The sequence below is a fragment of the Melozone crissalis genome, unplaced genomic scaffold (assembly GCF_028551555.1).
Source record: "Melozone crissalis strain CALT ecotype California unplaced genomic scaffold, PUWL_Pcris_2 ptg000018l_1, whole genome shotgun sequence".
In the NCBI taxonomy this organism is placed as follows: Eukaryota; Metazoa; Chordata; class Aves; order Passeriformes; family Passerellidae; genus Melozone; species Melozone crissalis.
This window is the reverse complement of record NW_026535796.1, coordinates 18,181,667-18,193,995: the sequence shown is the minus strand read 5'-3', so window position 1 is coordinate 18,193,995 and position 12,329 is coordinate 18,181,667. Positions and strand designations below refer to the sequence as shown.

At 37.3% G+C, this 12,329-nt stretch overlaps 1 protein-coding gene across 6 annotated transcripts in view; it reads right to left on the bottom strand.

Annotated features, from left to right (window-relative positions):
• Positions 1-12,329, bottom strand: part of CKAP5 (cytoskeleton associated protein 5) — a 53,401-nt gene that overhangs the window by 35,745 nt on the left and 5,327 nt on the right. For all 6 annotated transcript variants that reach the window (XM_054274963.1, XM_054274957.1, XM_054274960.1 and 3 more), the window contains exons 2-9: positions 6,868-6,959; positions 6,144-6,337; positions 4,835-5,041; positions 2,235-2,406; positions 1,185-1,317; positions 809-912; positions 324-437; positions 36-140 (exon numbers count right to left, since the gene is read on the bottom strand). In XM_054274963.1, the coding sequence (XP_054130938.1) occupies positions 36-140; positions 324-437; positions 809-912; positions 1,185-1,317; positions 2,235-2,406; positions 4,835-5,041; positions 6,144-6,337; positions 6,868-6,924 (1,086 nt within the window). In that variant the 5' untranslated portion in view covers positions 6,925-6,959. The remainder of the gene's footprint in view (positions 1-35; positions 141-323; positions 438-808; positions 913-1,184; positions 1,318-2,234; positions 2,407-4,834; positions 5,042-6,143; positions 6,338-6,867; positions 6,960-12,329) is intronic.

Sequence of the window (12,329 nt, the reverse complement as noted above, 5' to 3'; positions counted from 1 at the left end):
ATAAAATCAGGAAAAAAGTACATACTCTTACTTACATGGCCTGCATACTGTCCAAATTTCTTCCGGAGGCCTGTAGCTAGTCCAGCAAGGCATTTGGCAGCCAAAGCAACTAACATAACATTTGTATCCTTTCCAACAACCTGAAGAGAAAATCAGTTTGAGAGAAATGGAAGAATTTCTTACAATAATCAGTGGGCCACAGATTGGGTTATTTCCACAACTGTTTTACTCGTGAGTACTATATCGACTGTAACTTTTAAACTATCATACAAATAAATTATAGAAAATTAAATTATATGTGCACTCTGAGTTTTATTTACTACCTTTTTGAGAGCTTTCACCAAGTCTGCATAGTCTCCTGATTCCAGCTTGGGATTTTTCACTAGCAGTTCAACAGCCTCTAGTGCCTCTTTCCTTTCTTGCCATTTTTTTGCTTCCTGTAAAGCAAATAATTTACATTAATCTATAAATAGAAACAGCTCTAGAGAAGCATACTTGCTACAGGCCTTAGATTAAAAACCTTTATTCCATCCTGAGAAAACCAAGGTCTCCCTGCAGTTCAGCATCAGTAACTGCAGTGAAATATGAAATACTGTCCTTGCCCAGAACATATCTCAGCCCCTTAAAATTACAGCTTTCTTGCTGCTAAGTCCAACTTTGAAACTTATTTATGATAGCCCTCATGTTATTAACACCAATTTATTATTATCCCCGTGGCACTAATGCACACATTGCAGAATTGCCCATAAGTCTTAAGACTCATCAGCTATACAAAGAATTAACAGGTAGTATTTAAGTTTATGCTTACTATTTTCTCATAGAAGTCTTTGGGAAGCTTGGAGAGAATTTCTACAGCTTCAAGCAACTCATATGCATCTACTTGTGGTACCGCCTCTTCCTCATCATCATCTCCTGCGACCAGGAGAGAGAAATATATAAACAGAGTGACACAAAATATTTATATATTTAGGGCACTACCTAAGGCTCATTGCTTAGAAAGTGCTATCAGCAGTGGTGAATTTGCTATTTCAAAAGACAGATACTCTTTCATATAAAGTTTCTGCCTCAGACACATTTTCTTCTTATGTAGTGCACTCCACATTTTGCACCAGCTTGAGTAAAAGTTTCTTTACAATTTAATTCATTCCTTCACTACATACTTGCCAATAGCTTAAATAGTTTACCTCCATCTGCATCTCCTCCAAGTCCCTGCTGTTGCTCAAATTTTGCTTTCAGCTCCTGTTGGGAACGCAGGAATCTGGTCTGCTTAGGAGCAGCTGATGACACTTTGATCCATTCTTCTTCCAGCTCTTTTAGCTGCCAAAAGGGAAAGGAATCATCACATCAGAGACATTATGGACATACCCCAAGACAAGCAAGCCATTAAAGTTTTCCCATTTCAAAGCCAGGACAGCACTACATTTCACTACTATCTTTTTTCTGCCACTAAAGGAGTGACTTCACATTCACTGTTCAGAAGTCTGTGGATAAACTTAGTCAAAGAAGAGAACATTACTGAAAAGCATTTACATAAGAACAAATAGTAGAACAGTCAGAATGGTGTGGCCCCTCTGCAGACTTTGAAATAAAAAGGGCTGAGCATTAAGTAAGCTTTCCTTTACAGCCATGCTATTATTACTCAGTAAAACTAAGATGAAACAAACTTGCTGAGCTACATTTGATGAAACAGTTTGGTTTTCTTTAACCATGCCCTTTTAAAGCAAGCTACTCCTTTTCACCTGAACATAATTAACTCAAGTGGGTAGCAGGAAAGGACGCATAATTTGTAAAGTTTTAAAATGATGAAATATTCTACCATAATTCAATGCCACTTCCTGAAGGGAAACAGTCACATTCTGAGCATCATCAGAATAAGTATGAAGGGATGCACAGAGGAAAAAACTTCAGAAAAAAGAAAATTGAGAATAACAATTATTGACTCGAAGATGTTCAGTGCAAGGGTCTTTTATAAGGGCAACCATTCTGCTACATTCTACTGCTCAAGTGCTATCCTCACTTCCAATATGAAGCTGCACCCCACAACTTCACGTATGTTCAGAGCAACCAAACTCTGTTATGATTTCCTTACAAACGACTAGGAGTGACCAATATTTTGGGTAAAGTTAAATGGGGCTAAAAAATACATTCCAATTTTGGCTTTAAGAATGCCCAACATCACAGAATCAGGGAGGATGAGCATCAAATTTTTGGATACAGAAATACTTCCTGCCTACCTGAACAGAATTTATGTTCTGCAACGGAGGTCTCAGAGCATCCCTTATCCAACGGTAAATTTCCACAGCAAGGAGCTTGGCTTCGTCTCGAACAGCCTTTTCCCGAGATTCAAAAAGCTTTGGCAATACTTTGATGATTGGCTTCAGTGAGATTATCTTTGAACCAAATTCACTGACAGTGAAACACACAGAAAAGCATCAGTGTCCATGAACAGGGAACAATTCACAAATAACTCATTTTTCAAAAAACAGTTTATGAAAGTATTCCAGTGCACGTTTAGCGATTTTGTCATTTACTCAAACCATTATGCTAGATGTTATTTTGAGATGCTGCCACAAAATTTAAAGAATATATGCCCTATCAAAATTAACCTCCACACCCAGCTTGGAATTACAAAATCAGGCCTCTCAAATTACTTCAAAGTACTTAATCCAATCCAGTGTTTAAATCAGCTCCCTTGCCAAGGGGGGAAGAAAGACAAAAGAGAAGCAAGAAAGAAGTTGTCCTTAGACCAAAATTTGTATGACCTACTTTTTTTTTTTTTAATCAGAATAGAATCTCCTTTGTCTATCCTTGGAAACAAGCTGCAGTAAAAGCATTAGTCACTTTCCCACTTGTTGGACCAGATAATTATAGTGAGCTTGGGTCATCTTCACAGAAAACATATGTGCTGAGATATGTGCCACTGAAGGAACACATAAAACAAGTTTCCTCAGTCAACCACCCTTCCTTGACAGAAGATTCTATGTGCTGCTGCACTTAATACACAAAATTTCCTATTTCAATCACTGATTAATGAGAACACAAGAACTTTCTTTTCAAACTCATTGCAAAGTTAACTGCTGTAGTTACTAAGGTATCATATATAAATCACCTCAAAAGCAATATTTTTTTTGATTCAGAAAGATTTCTTCTTAATTTTGAATTAACCTTTCTACCAATCACACTTTTTCTTATGATTCTCTCCAATTCAAGTTCCACATTAAAAAGTTAGCAAAAAAGGCTGCTCAAGGACTAAAATCTACATGTCTCACTTTCTAGAAATTCTAGTGCACATCATTTTATTTCCACATCAATTTTAAAAAACACTCAGTGCAAAACCCTTCAAAACAGGTCTTGAAGGTAACACAATTTAAATATATGAACCAATGAGTTGCCCAATAATTCAATTTTTCTATCATGACTTAAAAAGAGAGCATATTTGGAGAAATGCCTATGCAAACCTATTTGTATCCAATTCATATAATCTAATTTATACAACAAGAAAGAATAGAAACCTTAGCACAAGACAGAAAACAGCAGAAATTAAACTAGTAATGCATTCAAGCTACCCACCTAGGTGCAACACAGAAAAATTTTGTTATCAAAGCAGAAAGTCTACCAAAGCATAAGAAAAATTTAAGTAGTAACACAGCTCAGAAGCAGAAGATGGAGTTTAAGCCTACAGGGCTACATAAGAGTATTTGATCTTAACATCACAAAGATAATAAAATACTGCAAGAAAGAAAAAAAACCATATGTGGCACATTTTACAGAAGTAGTTAGTTGAAAGATACTGAGGAAGGTTATGCAGGTTTCTAACTACACTGCACTGTTAAAAGGACATTTAACTAGATAAGCAAATTAAAATACCTAAAACACATTCTTAAATATAGGACAGTAGTTTCACTTAGCAGAAGCATAGGTAATGTGTTAAGCCCAAAGCTTTATTTTGATATTACCGAGGCCTGAAAAAATCAGTTGAACAAGGATCATCTCTATGTAAGCCTCAGTAAGTTCTCTAAAAGACATATAACATAAGGCACTCTCCACATATATCATACAGTTTGCACATGAGCTACTTTACTCAGAAGGAAGTGTTCTGTCCATTAATTTCAAAATTTTCTGTTTTCTTTAAAAAAACCCTAATGGTCAGTAAATTATATATACACTAAGTACAAGAATTTAATAAAACCCCAGTATTTTTCACTCAATGGCAACAAAAATACTTCATGTGGAACCAAAAAACAATCTAATACTGAAGCCTACTACATCATCCTAAATTGGATTTGATTTTTAGGAAGCACTAGCAGCTCTCCTTTTCAATAAAGGAATTATTATACGGACAATAGAAGCTTACTGTGCAATGAGCTTGGGTTTTTTTCCCCTTTCTTCTAAAAATACACACTGTGTACCCAATTAAACATGCTCACATCAGTGAGGAAAACAGTGATTTAAAGTAAACTAAAACAAAAAAACCTAAACTATATTTTAATTTTCAGTAAGTTTATTACAGATTCAGAAGTGAAGCTTCACAGTCTGGTACAAGACACAGGAATCTTGCCCTTCTCTCAGAGGCTGGGAAAATGGAAGTTTGGTAAACAGTTACCAAGAATAAAAGAGATCCAGATGAGTCTAGTACAACATAGACAACCCTCACATCTAATAAATCCCATGATGTTGTCAACTGCTGCTGTCAAAAAATACCAATTCAGGAAAGATGCATTCTACTCAACAAGAACAAGGGCCTGCTAAGTCAGCAATAAAATTAGACTCCGCATATTGCTGGAGTGAGGAAAAAGAAGAAAACCACAAAAAACACCATGAACTAAAAGCTTACCTTAGTGCTTTCCTCAGTGTCTCTATACATGCTACTATGATTTTTGGGTTTTTGTTGTCCAGACCCTTTAATAATTCTTCTTGTACTGCCTCTCCTTTCTCAATTTCTATATACATTAGACATATATCTTCACCCAGCTCTTTTGCTCTGGCCTTTGGCTGATTGAACACTTTATTTACAACTCCTGATGCTACTTCTCCTGTTGTCCTGAAAGATGAGAGGGTATTACTTTTGGAACATTTATGTGAATTAAGTGTTCTACATCATTATCCACAGGAAAAACACACACAGCACCAAATCCAGATTAAGACCCAACAAGCCTTCACATAAAAGGGACTAACTACATCCTAAGATAACCTTGAAGGAAATAACCCTTTTTAAGGGATGGATTCATCATCTAGTTTTATAAAAGAACACAGATCACAGTTAATATGACTCTAATATCAGACTACACCAGTGAATAGTAGACATTCACAAGAGTGCATTAACAGTCTCTAGTTGAGGTTCACAAATAAATGCCACGTCCTGGAATTATATATGTTGCAATATGTTAAGTGTGTCAGTACATAATCCCAGCACAGTATTTCACACACACTTCCAAGCTTCACATAAACTAAATCACTGACACCACTTGTAAATCAAGGAGTGTGCAAGGTTTTTAGATTTTTTTAAACAAAGCTTTGTGTTTATTTGTTTTTAAGTAAGACCTTTATTCATTTCATCAGGTCACAAAGTCAGTGGACCAAAGTGGACTAAACTGGCCTGTTACATGCTTTTACTTCACCCTCAGGAGTATAGTCTACTTCATGGGCTACACAACATGCAAGTACTAAAACACATCCAGTGAAGAAATTGGCAGGTATGAAGATTCATATTGGTTATGCTGCATGCAATGTCACATAAACATAACTATATTTTATTTCATATGTAAATTACACAAAAAAGGCTCCCTCCTGTATAGATAAGACTGTTTCAATCAAACAAGAACAGAGATTCCAGTTTATAGCACTTACACCACCACATTAGAGATTCATTTTTTCACCATTCCAGAAATTTTTACTAGTGCCTTCAGTAGTTTTTTAGAACACTACAAGCAAGTTGTGATAAGTTAATATGCACATGGAGGCCATCCACAAGGAAAGCCTGCCATGCAGCAAGTTCTCTAGATTGGAAAGCAAGTTCTGCTCTTAACAGTACAGATCAGAATTGATAGTGGTCACTGCATAATTAACATGCAGCTGCAGTCTTTCTCGGAGAGGCACATTAAACTGCCCTAACAGCCTAAGAGCAGCAAGAAAAGGTGACTTACTTCCCAGCTACATGAGCATTTTCAACATAAGCAAGCGCTGCTTCCAGTCCTTTCAGCTGAGCCACTGCATTGGAGTCGGTCACAAATTTCTTTATCAATCCAAGATACTTGGACCATTCAGGACTCTTTTCATCATCTATCTTCTGGAAGAGCTTAAGGGCTTCTTCATAACCGTTTAATCTGGCTTTCCATAGCTGGAACCAGAAATTGGACATTTAAATGTTGTGCTATTACAACCTTAACTCACCAATCTCACAAAGCTCTTCAATCACATTTGAAAGTATGCTCAGCAAGCTGGCACCTGCAGATTTCTCTTCAGTGTCTATATGAATGACATGCAACAGGACAAAATATTTCTTTTTCTCCTGCCAAGAATGATCTGGATAGAGAGATGCCAGTCTTCTCCCCTGCTCTTCATAAGTTCTAGCAAACACCAGTGAGGAGGTGGGAGCCCACAGTTTCAGCTACAGATGAGTAATTTCTCCATGTGAATGAGTGTACTTGTCTGTCAGCACACAAGCTTACGCCATACAACGCTACTAAAATCTGCTTAATAGAGGTTATTCAGCCTCTAGGTTGGATAGAGCTGATGCAGTTTCAGATCTGTAAATACTCACACCATGCAGCTGTCAAGATTACCCAATTACAGAGTATTTAGATAGAGAAACACTACAAAATCATCATGAGCAGAGATATGCAGCAAGCCAAATCCATGATCACCTACCTTATGTTCACATTTCTGATCAATGGGCAATTTCATCCACTCACTGTCGTCCCCCATTGTAAATCAGGTTCTCTCTATAACTACAATAATTTCTGTGGAGATAAGGACAAGTTAGAAAACAGAAAAATAAATATTGGGTGAATACATACTTATACCTAGAAATACAAAAACATAAAACCAAGCCAACCAACAAAAAAGACCAAAAAACAAAACAAAACAAAAAACCAAACCAAACCAACAAAAAAACCCACAAAACAAACAAAAAAAACCACCAACCCCCAAAAAAACCCAAAAAATCTCCCCCAAAACACCCCATACCAAAGCAAAACCACAACACACACAAAAATTTCCAAAACAACAACAAAATTCCAAAACAATACAACTCCCCAGTTCCGTAGCAAATCTCATTGCTAATATGCAATCCGAGATTGTAATTATATTAAGATGCACACTTTGAAGACCAGACCACTATTTTTTTAGCTCTAGAAAATTACCAGAAGCCATTAAAGATCAGAAAGCAGTGCAATTTGTAGTATTTCTCACACTACAAGTCTCAATAGGTAAAACTTTTAGTAAGCTGAAAAGGCATGTGGAATATAACCTCATCTAAGCTTGAGGAGGAATGTACTACAGCTAAGGCACTAAACCAAAATGAGTTTCCATCAACACTAAAAACTGGCTCTTACTGACACGTGCTTTTAGCAACAGGTGCCATGAATCAGTGTCAAAAAATAATCAGATGCAAGTGTAAGGACAGTCATTTCAACAACTTCATAAACAGCACAACTGAAATGAAGAGTTATCAAGAAGAACAAAACCCATTTTTGCCCTAATGTAGCCAGCGTCAGCAATTGTCAACAACAGATCAATTTCTTGCCACGTGGAGGGTTTAAATCCTTAGTCATTCAAGTTGTAGTGGTTTTCCCCTTCTTCCTTTCCTTTAGACTAAAACATGAACACTGACTATTAGGGTATGACAGATGAGATCTTAGGCTCAATGCCCATCTCAGACTTATTGTACAACTAATCTGACTGCTCAGAAAATAATGAGACAACCAGTCTGATGCAGAGAGGTCAGCAAAATGAAAATAGCAGCAGCAGTAGAAAGGGTTCCCAGTGTTATTTATAGGCACAAAATCAAACCAGAGAGGGAGTAACACATTTCAACACACCAGTCTGAATGCACAGACCAAGCCAAGAACTCTATAACCCCACCATACACAACAATTTACCACTACAGGCAGATAAGCACACAACACTAGCAGAATGCTTCTAACAGAAATTCAGCCTTTGGCCTACAAAGTATTTCACCTAATTCACTCAGAGGTTGTCTGTAGAAAATTAATCCCCTGAATTAGGGGCATATTTTCAGTCATATAAATTAAATAAGTAAGTACTTCAAAGCCTTCTGTCAGCGACACAACACTAACACATGCAGCTACCCTGACAGCAAAATTAGGCTAGCAACAGCATAGAGTAAAAACAGTCTTTTTTATTCCTTCCTGGATAAGTTAGAAGATACTTAAATAACAATCCAACCTCCCAATAATTAAAAAACAAAAACCATAAGAAACACAAAAAATTCCAAAACCCCTACCTGTCACCAATACACACAGCCCCACAGCAAATTACACTAAGCTTGCCGTAAATATTTACAAGTTCCTATGGATGTTAATACTGTTCTCACTGTAATTGCATAAACTATTAATTTGCCCAATGGCAGTAAAACAAGAGTCAATGTCAGAACACAAGCTGACTACATACATAAACAAGTGCATCCCAGCGTTATTAGGGTGTTTCCTTCTCATTCCCTTTCTCATCAAAACAAACAACAATATGGATATTTTTTCTTAACATCAGCACAGTGGTAACAAGTGTGCTTCTAAAGAAGCACACTTTTTTTTTGGGAGGGCCAAAGAACTGTAAGCCACTGAGAATGAAAGGATCTGCTTATTATGTAAGAAGGGAAGTACTCAGATGTGAGCCTACCTAAAACCCATTCCACTGACCTGTTAATTCTCCTCCACTATCTTTTTTAATGTTCAACTTACTCAAAAACAAAACAAAACAAACAAACAAACTCTAGTCACAGCATTCCTCCATATCAGGAATTGACAAAAAAAGGTACTCCAAATTAAAATTTACAATGAGAATAGAACTCATTCTATTCTCATTTACAATGAGAATAGAACTCAAAGGCCATGCCAATCCCAAAGTTATACAAGGTCAAAGGGGCAAGTGAGTTACTGCATCCAAACCCCATCAGCCTTTTGCAATGGATCTGCTTAAACTCCTGCTTGTGTTCTCTTATCCCTCCTTCAGCCTACTGAGAGAGTTCAAAATGAAACAGAAATCAACAAATTCCTGATTCAAACTCAATGCATTTTACCTATTAAAAAACCAACCAAAAAAACCCACCAAACCCACCAAAAACCAGAAATCAATTATGCACACCAAAACAACACAAAAAGCACCACCCCACACCCAAAATAAGATGCTCATGGCAAATAGAGAAGTGGGGGGTAAAACATATCTAACTCTATAAAGGCAACAACTTCTCTCCAAAAGCAAGAAACAAGACTGAATTCACATGAAAAGCTTTCCCAACAGCCCACCTAGCAATGGATGCAGGCATGCCCTAGAGCAAACAGTTTCCAGCAGTAAAATTCCCCATTCCTTAAGTTAACTCTGCAGCCAAGTGCCATCAGCAAAGACAGCTTTGCCAGTATAAACTGAGCTGGCATTAGGAGTATCCTCATTTGAATGCACCAATATAGAAATAATGGAGTACTTCCTCAGTGTGGATGCAGACAACATAAATAGATGCAGTGGTCTCTTCCCAAAGTCACATACACCCTTTTGAACAACAAGCAGAATGAACTTCAGAGAAAATTAGGTAGTTCTGATTCTTAATCAGAAACTTGGAACTAATTTAAGCTATTGCCTCTTTATACTTTTTTGTTGAAGAACACATAAGGAACCAATACAAAGATAATAGTTATTCTGAAGAAAAATGGGAAAAAAGCATGAACACACATGCCAGCAACAGAAACACCAGGATAAAATTTTGGCACCTGTACTAGACATCTACGCTGTTTTTTTAGAAAACTGACAAAAGCATGAACTTACTACCTCAACAATATAAAGAAACATTATTTCTCTCCAGAGATCTGTTCTGCCAAGGAAAGAAGTCTAACTGTAGGACAGTCCTCAATCAGAACCTCAACTCAGTTCAAACCCTAAAGTCAATACCAACTCTATTAAAAAAGCTTGTCCATTACCAGACTGATTTACAATTATTTTTATCCTTACACATTGTACTGAGTTGACTATATGATGCTTTTATCCCCAATCATCTCGTTCTGTTTGAAGCTGAATAATAAGTTTTGCACCTTTAAGACGTGTTCCAGAGAGTGAAGGGAGGGAGAGAAGAAGCACGCAGTTTGTTTTCAGACACTGCACTCAGTCCTCCACATTCCTGCTCCTGACTGTGTTGTCTGCAGACAGACAGACAGCAGAACAGAGCTTCCTTTTGTTTTTAGTTAGTTTAGCTAGCTGAAGCAAAGAAGTTCCCTGGACTGTAGTTTTTTTTCCTTTTCTTTAGACCTCTTGAAACTGCTCTGGACTGAACAGCCAGGGGAGCACCAGCAGCTGCACCTGTGGCCCACGGGCCGGGCCTGGCCTGCGACATTTCCAGCACCGGAGGGACTGATCAGAGACTGAGTGAGCTCAGCTGCAACCCAAGGACAGAGTGTTCTCAGTTTGTCATCTCTTTTAGAGCAGCAAGGAGTTTTATTGTTTAATATTGTTTAGGTTTTATTGTTTAATAAATGGTTTTTTCCACTTTTCTCCAAAGCAGCAGTTTCTCCCGGATCGGTTCAGGGGAGGGGCCAATTGAATCTGTTTTACTAAAAGAGCCCCTTTAGGGGTTCTCTCCCAGATTTGCTCTAAACCAAAACACACTTATACAACAGTTCACTGCCACAAACACAACCTCTTGCTTGTACAGTAGTGATACACTACAGCATCTAGCATTCCCCTTCCCACATCACAATGTACTTAACTTGGGGGGAATCACACACTCTAAGAGAGACACAGGGAAGGGAGTTGAATGACCATGAAACAGTGTTTCACCTATTTTTTTTTCAGTCTGGTCAACAGAGTTCCCCCACTATTTTTACAATTGATACTTCAATTACAAAATGGGTTAAGTTACTTTCTGCACTGAATCTGCCATCCAAAAATAGCGATAAAATTATACCCCCCAGTCATTTACAAATCCCTTTAGAACAGACAATTTCTCAGAAAGTATTCCACAGTCACAGAGGGAAAGCTCCTTCTTAAACATCCAGTCTTTCTAGCTTCATCACTGCTCATGTCTGTCCTAATGCCAAGATTTTGTACTGTCTGTATCTTGCATTTAACAGAATAAAAGATTATTGTTTCTCTTTTCAATTAAGTCACTGGGTTCTGTGTGATCATAGAGTATCCTGCACTTGACAAAAAGGTTTTTCTTAAAAGCTTCTTTGCAAGGACATGTAAACCTCAAGTCATTACTTCTCAACAACCAAATAGCAAGTGGCCTCATTATATGATAACACAGCTAAATTCCCTTATTACTAGTGAATTTGCAGCAATGAAGTGGTTGACCTACATAGATTTTTTTTTTTTACTGCCACAACTTGGAACAAACAGAATTAAGTATTTCAGAAACAACATTCATTTTGGTAAAATCCAGAAAACAAGCCCTCTTAAGCAACTGAACTGCCAAAGTAAGTTTTGTGAGAGACACTTGTCATAAAAGTGGTCAATGCAACATTTCCAAAAGCAAGTCACCCGAGAAATCAGGAGTGGAAATGAATAACAAATCCTTCCTGACAGTTCTTGGCAAGGCAGCTTTATATTACAGAACAGCGAGAAAATGAAGACCATCAAGGAAAGAAGAGGATCTTTTGAAGGGAGACCATGCAAAATGCAGCAAGAGTGGAAAGCATTTACAAGGCAGCACAAATGCAAGAATTTCAAAAATAAAAGTGAGCATTCCCAAACAAATATACATACGTTTGGAAAACAAATGGATGAACACATTAAAAGATGGTGAGAAAGTATGAAAACATCCAAAGTTTGGATTCACCATGAACTACTCTGAACAGCTCTTACTCAACTTCTAAATAAATGCTCTTCCTGCTACAATTTGCAGAGCTGAATCGCATTAACATCACAGCTTATAGTATGGGGTACAGCTAAGGAAAAGTCTTTCCATCATTAACATTCTAAAATGTGATTTCTTTTGAAGCATACATTCATCATCCATCACTGTATTTTATTGTGAAGTGTCAGCTTCCAGCCCATTTTCTACAGAAGATGTACAATGGCAAACTAGGAAGCCATTTTATGCTAAACAAAATCAGATGTTTATTGATACTGATTGTCTACTTCTCCCTACTCACTTTCACATATTG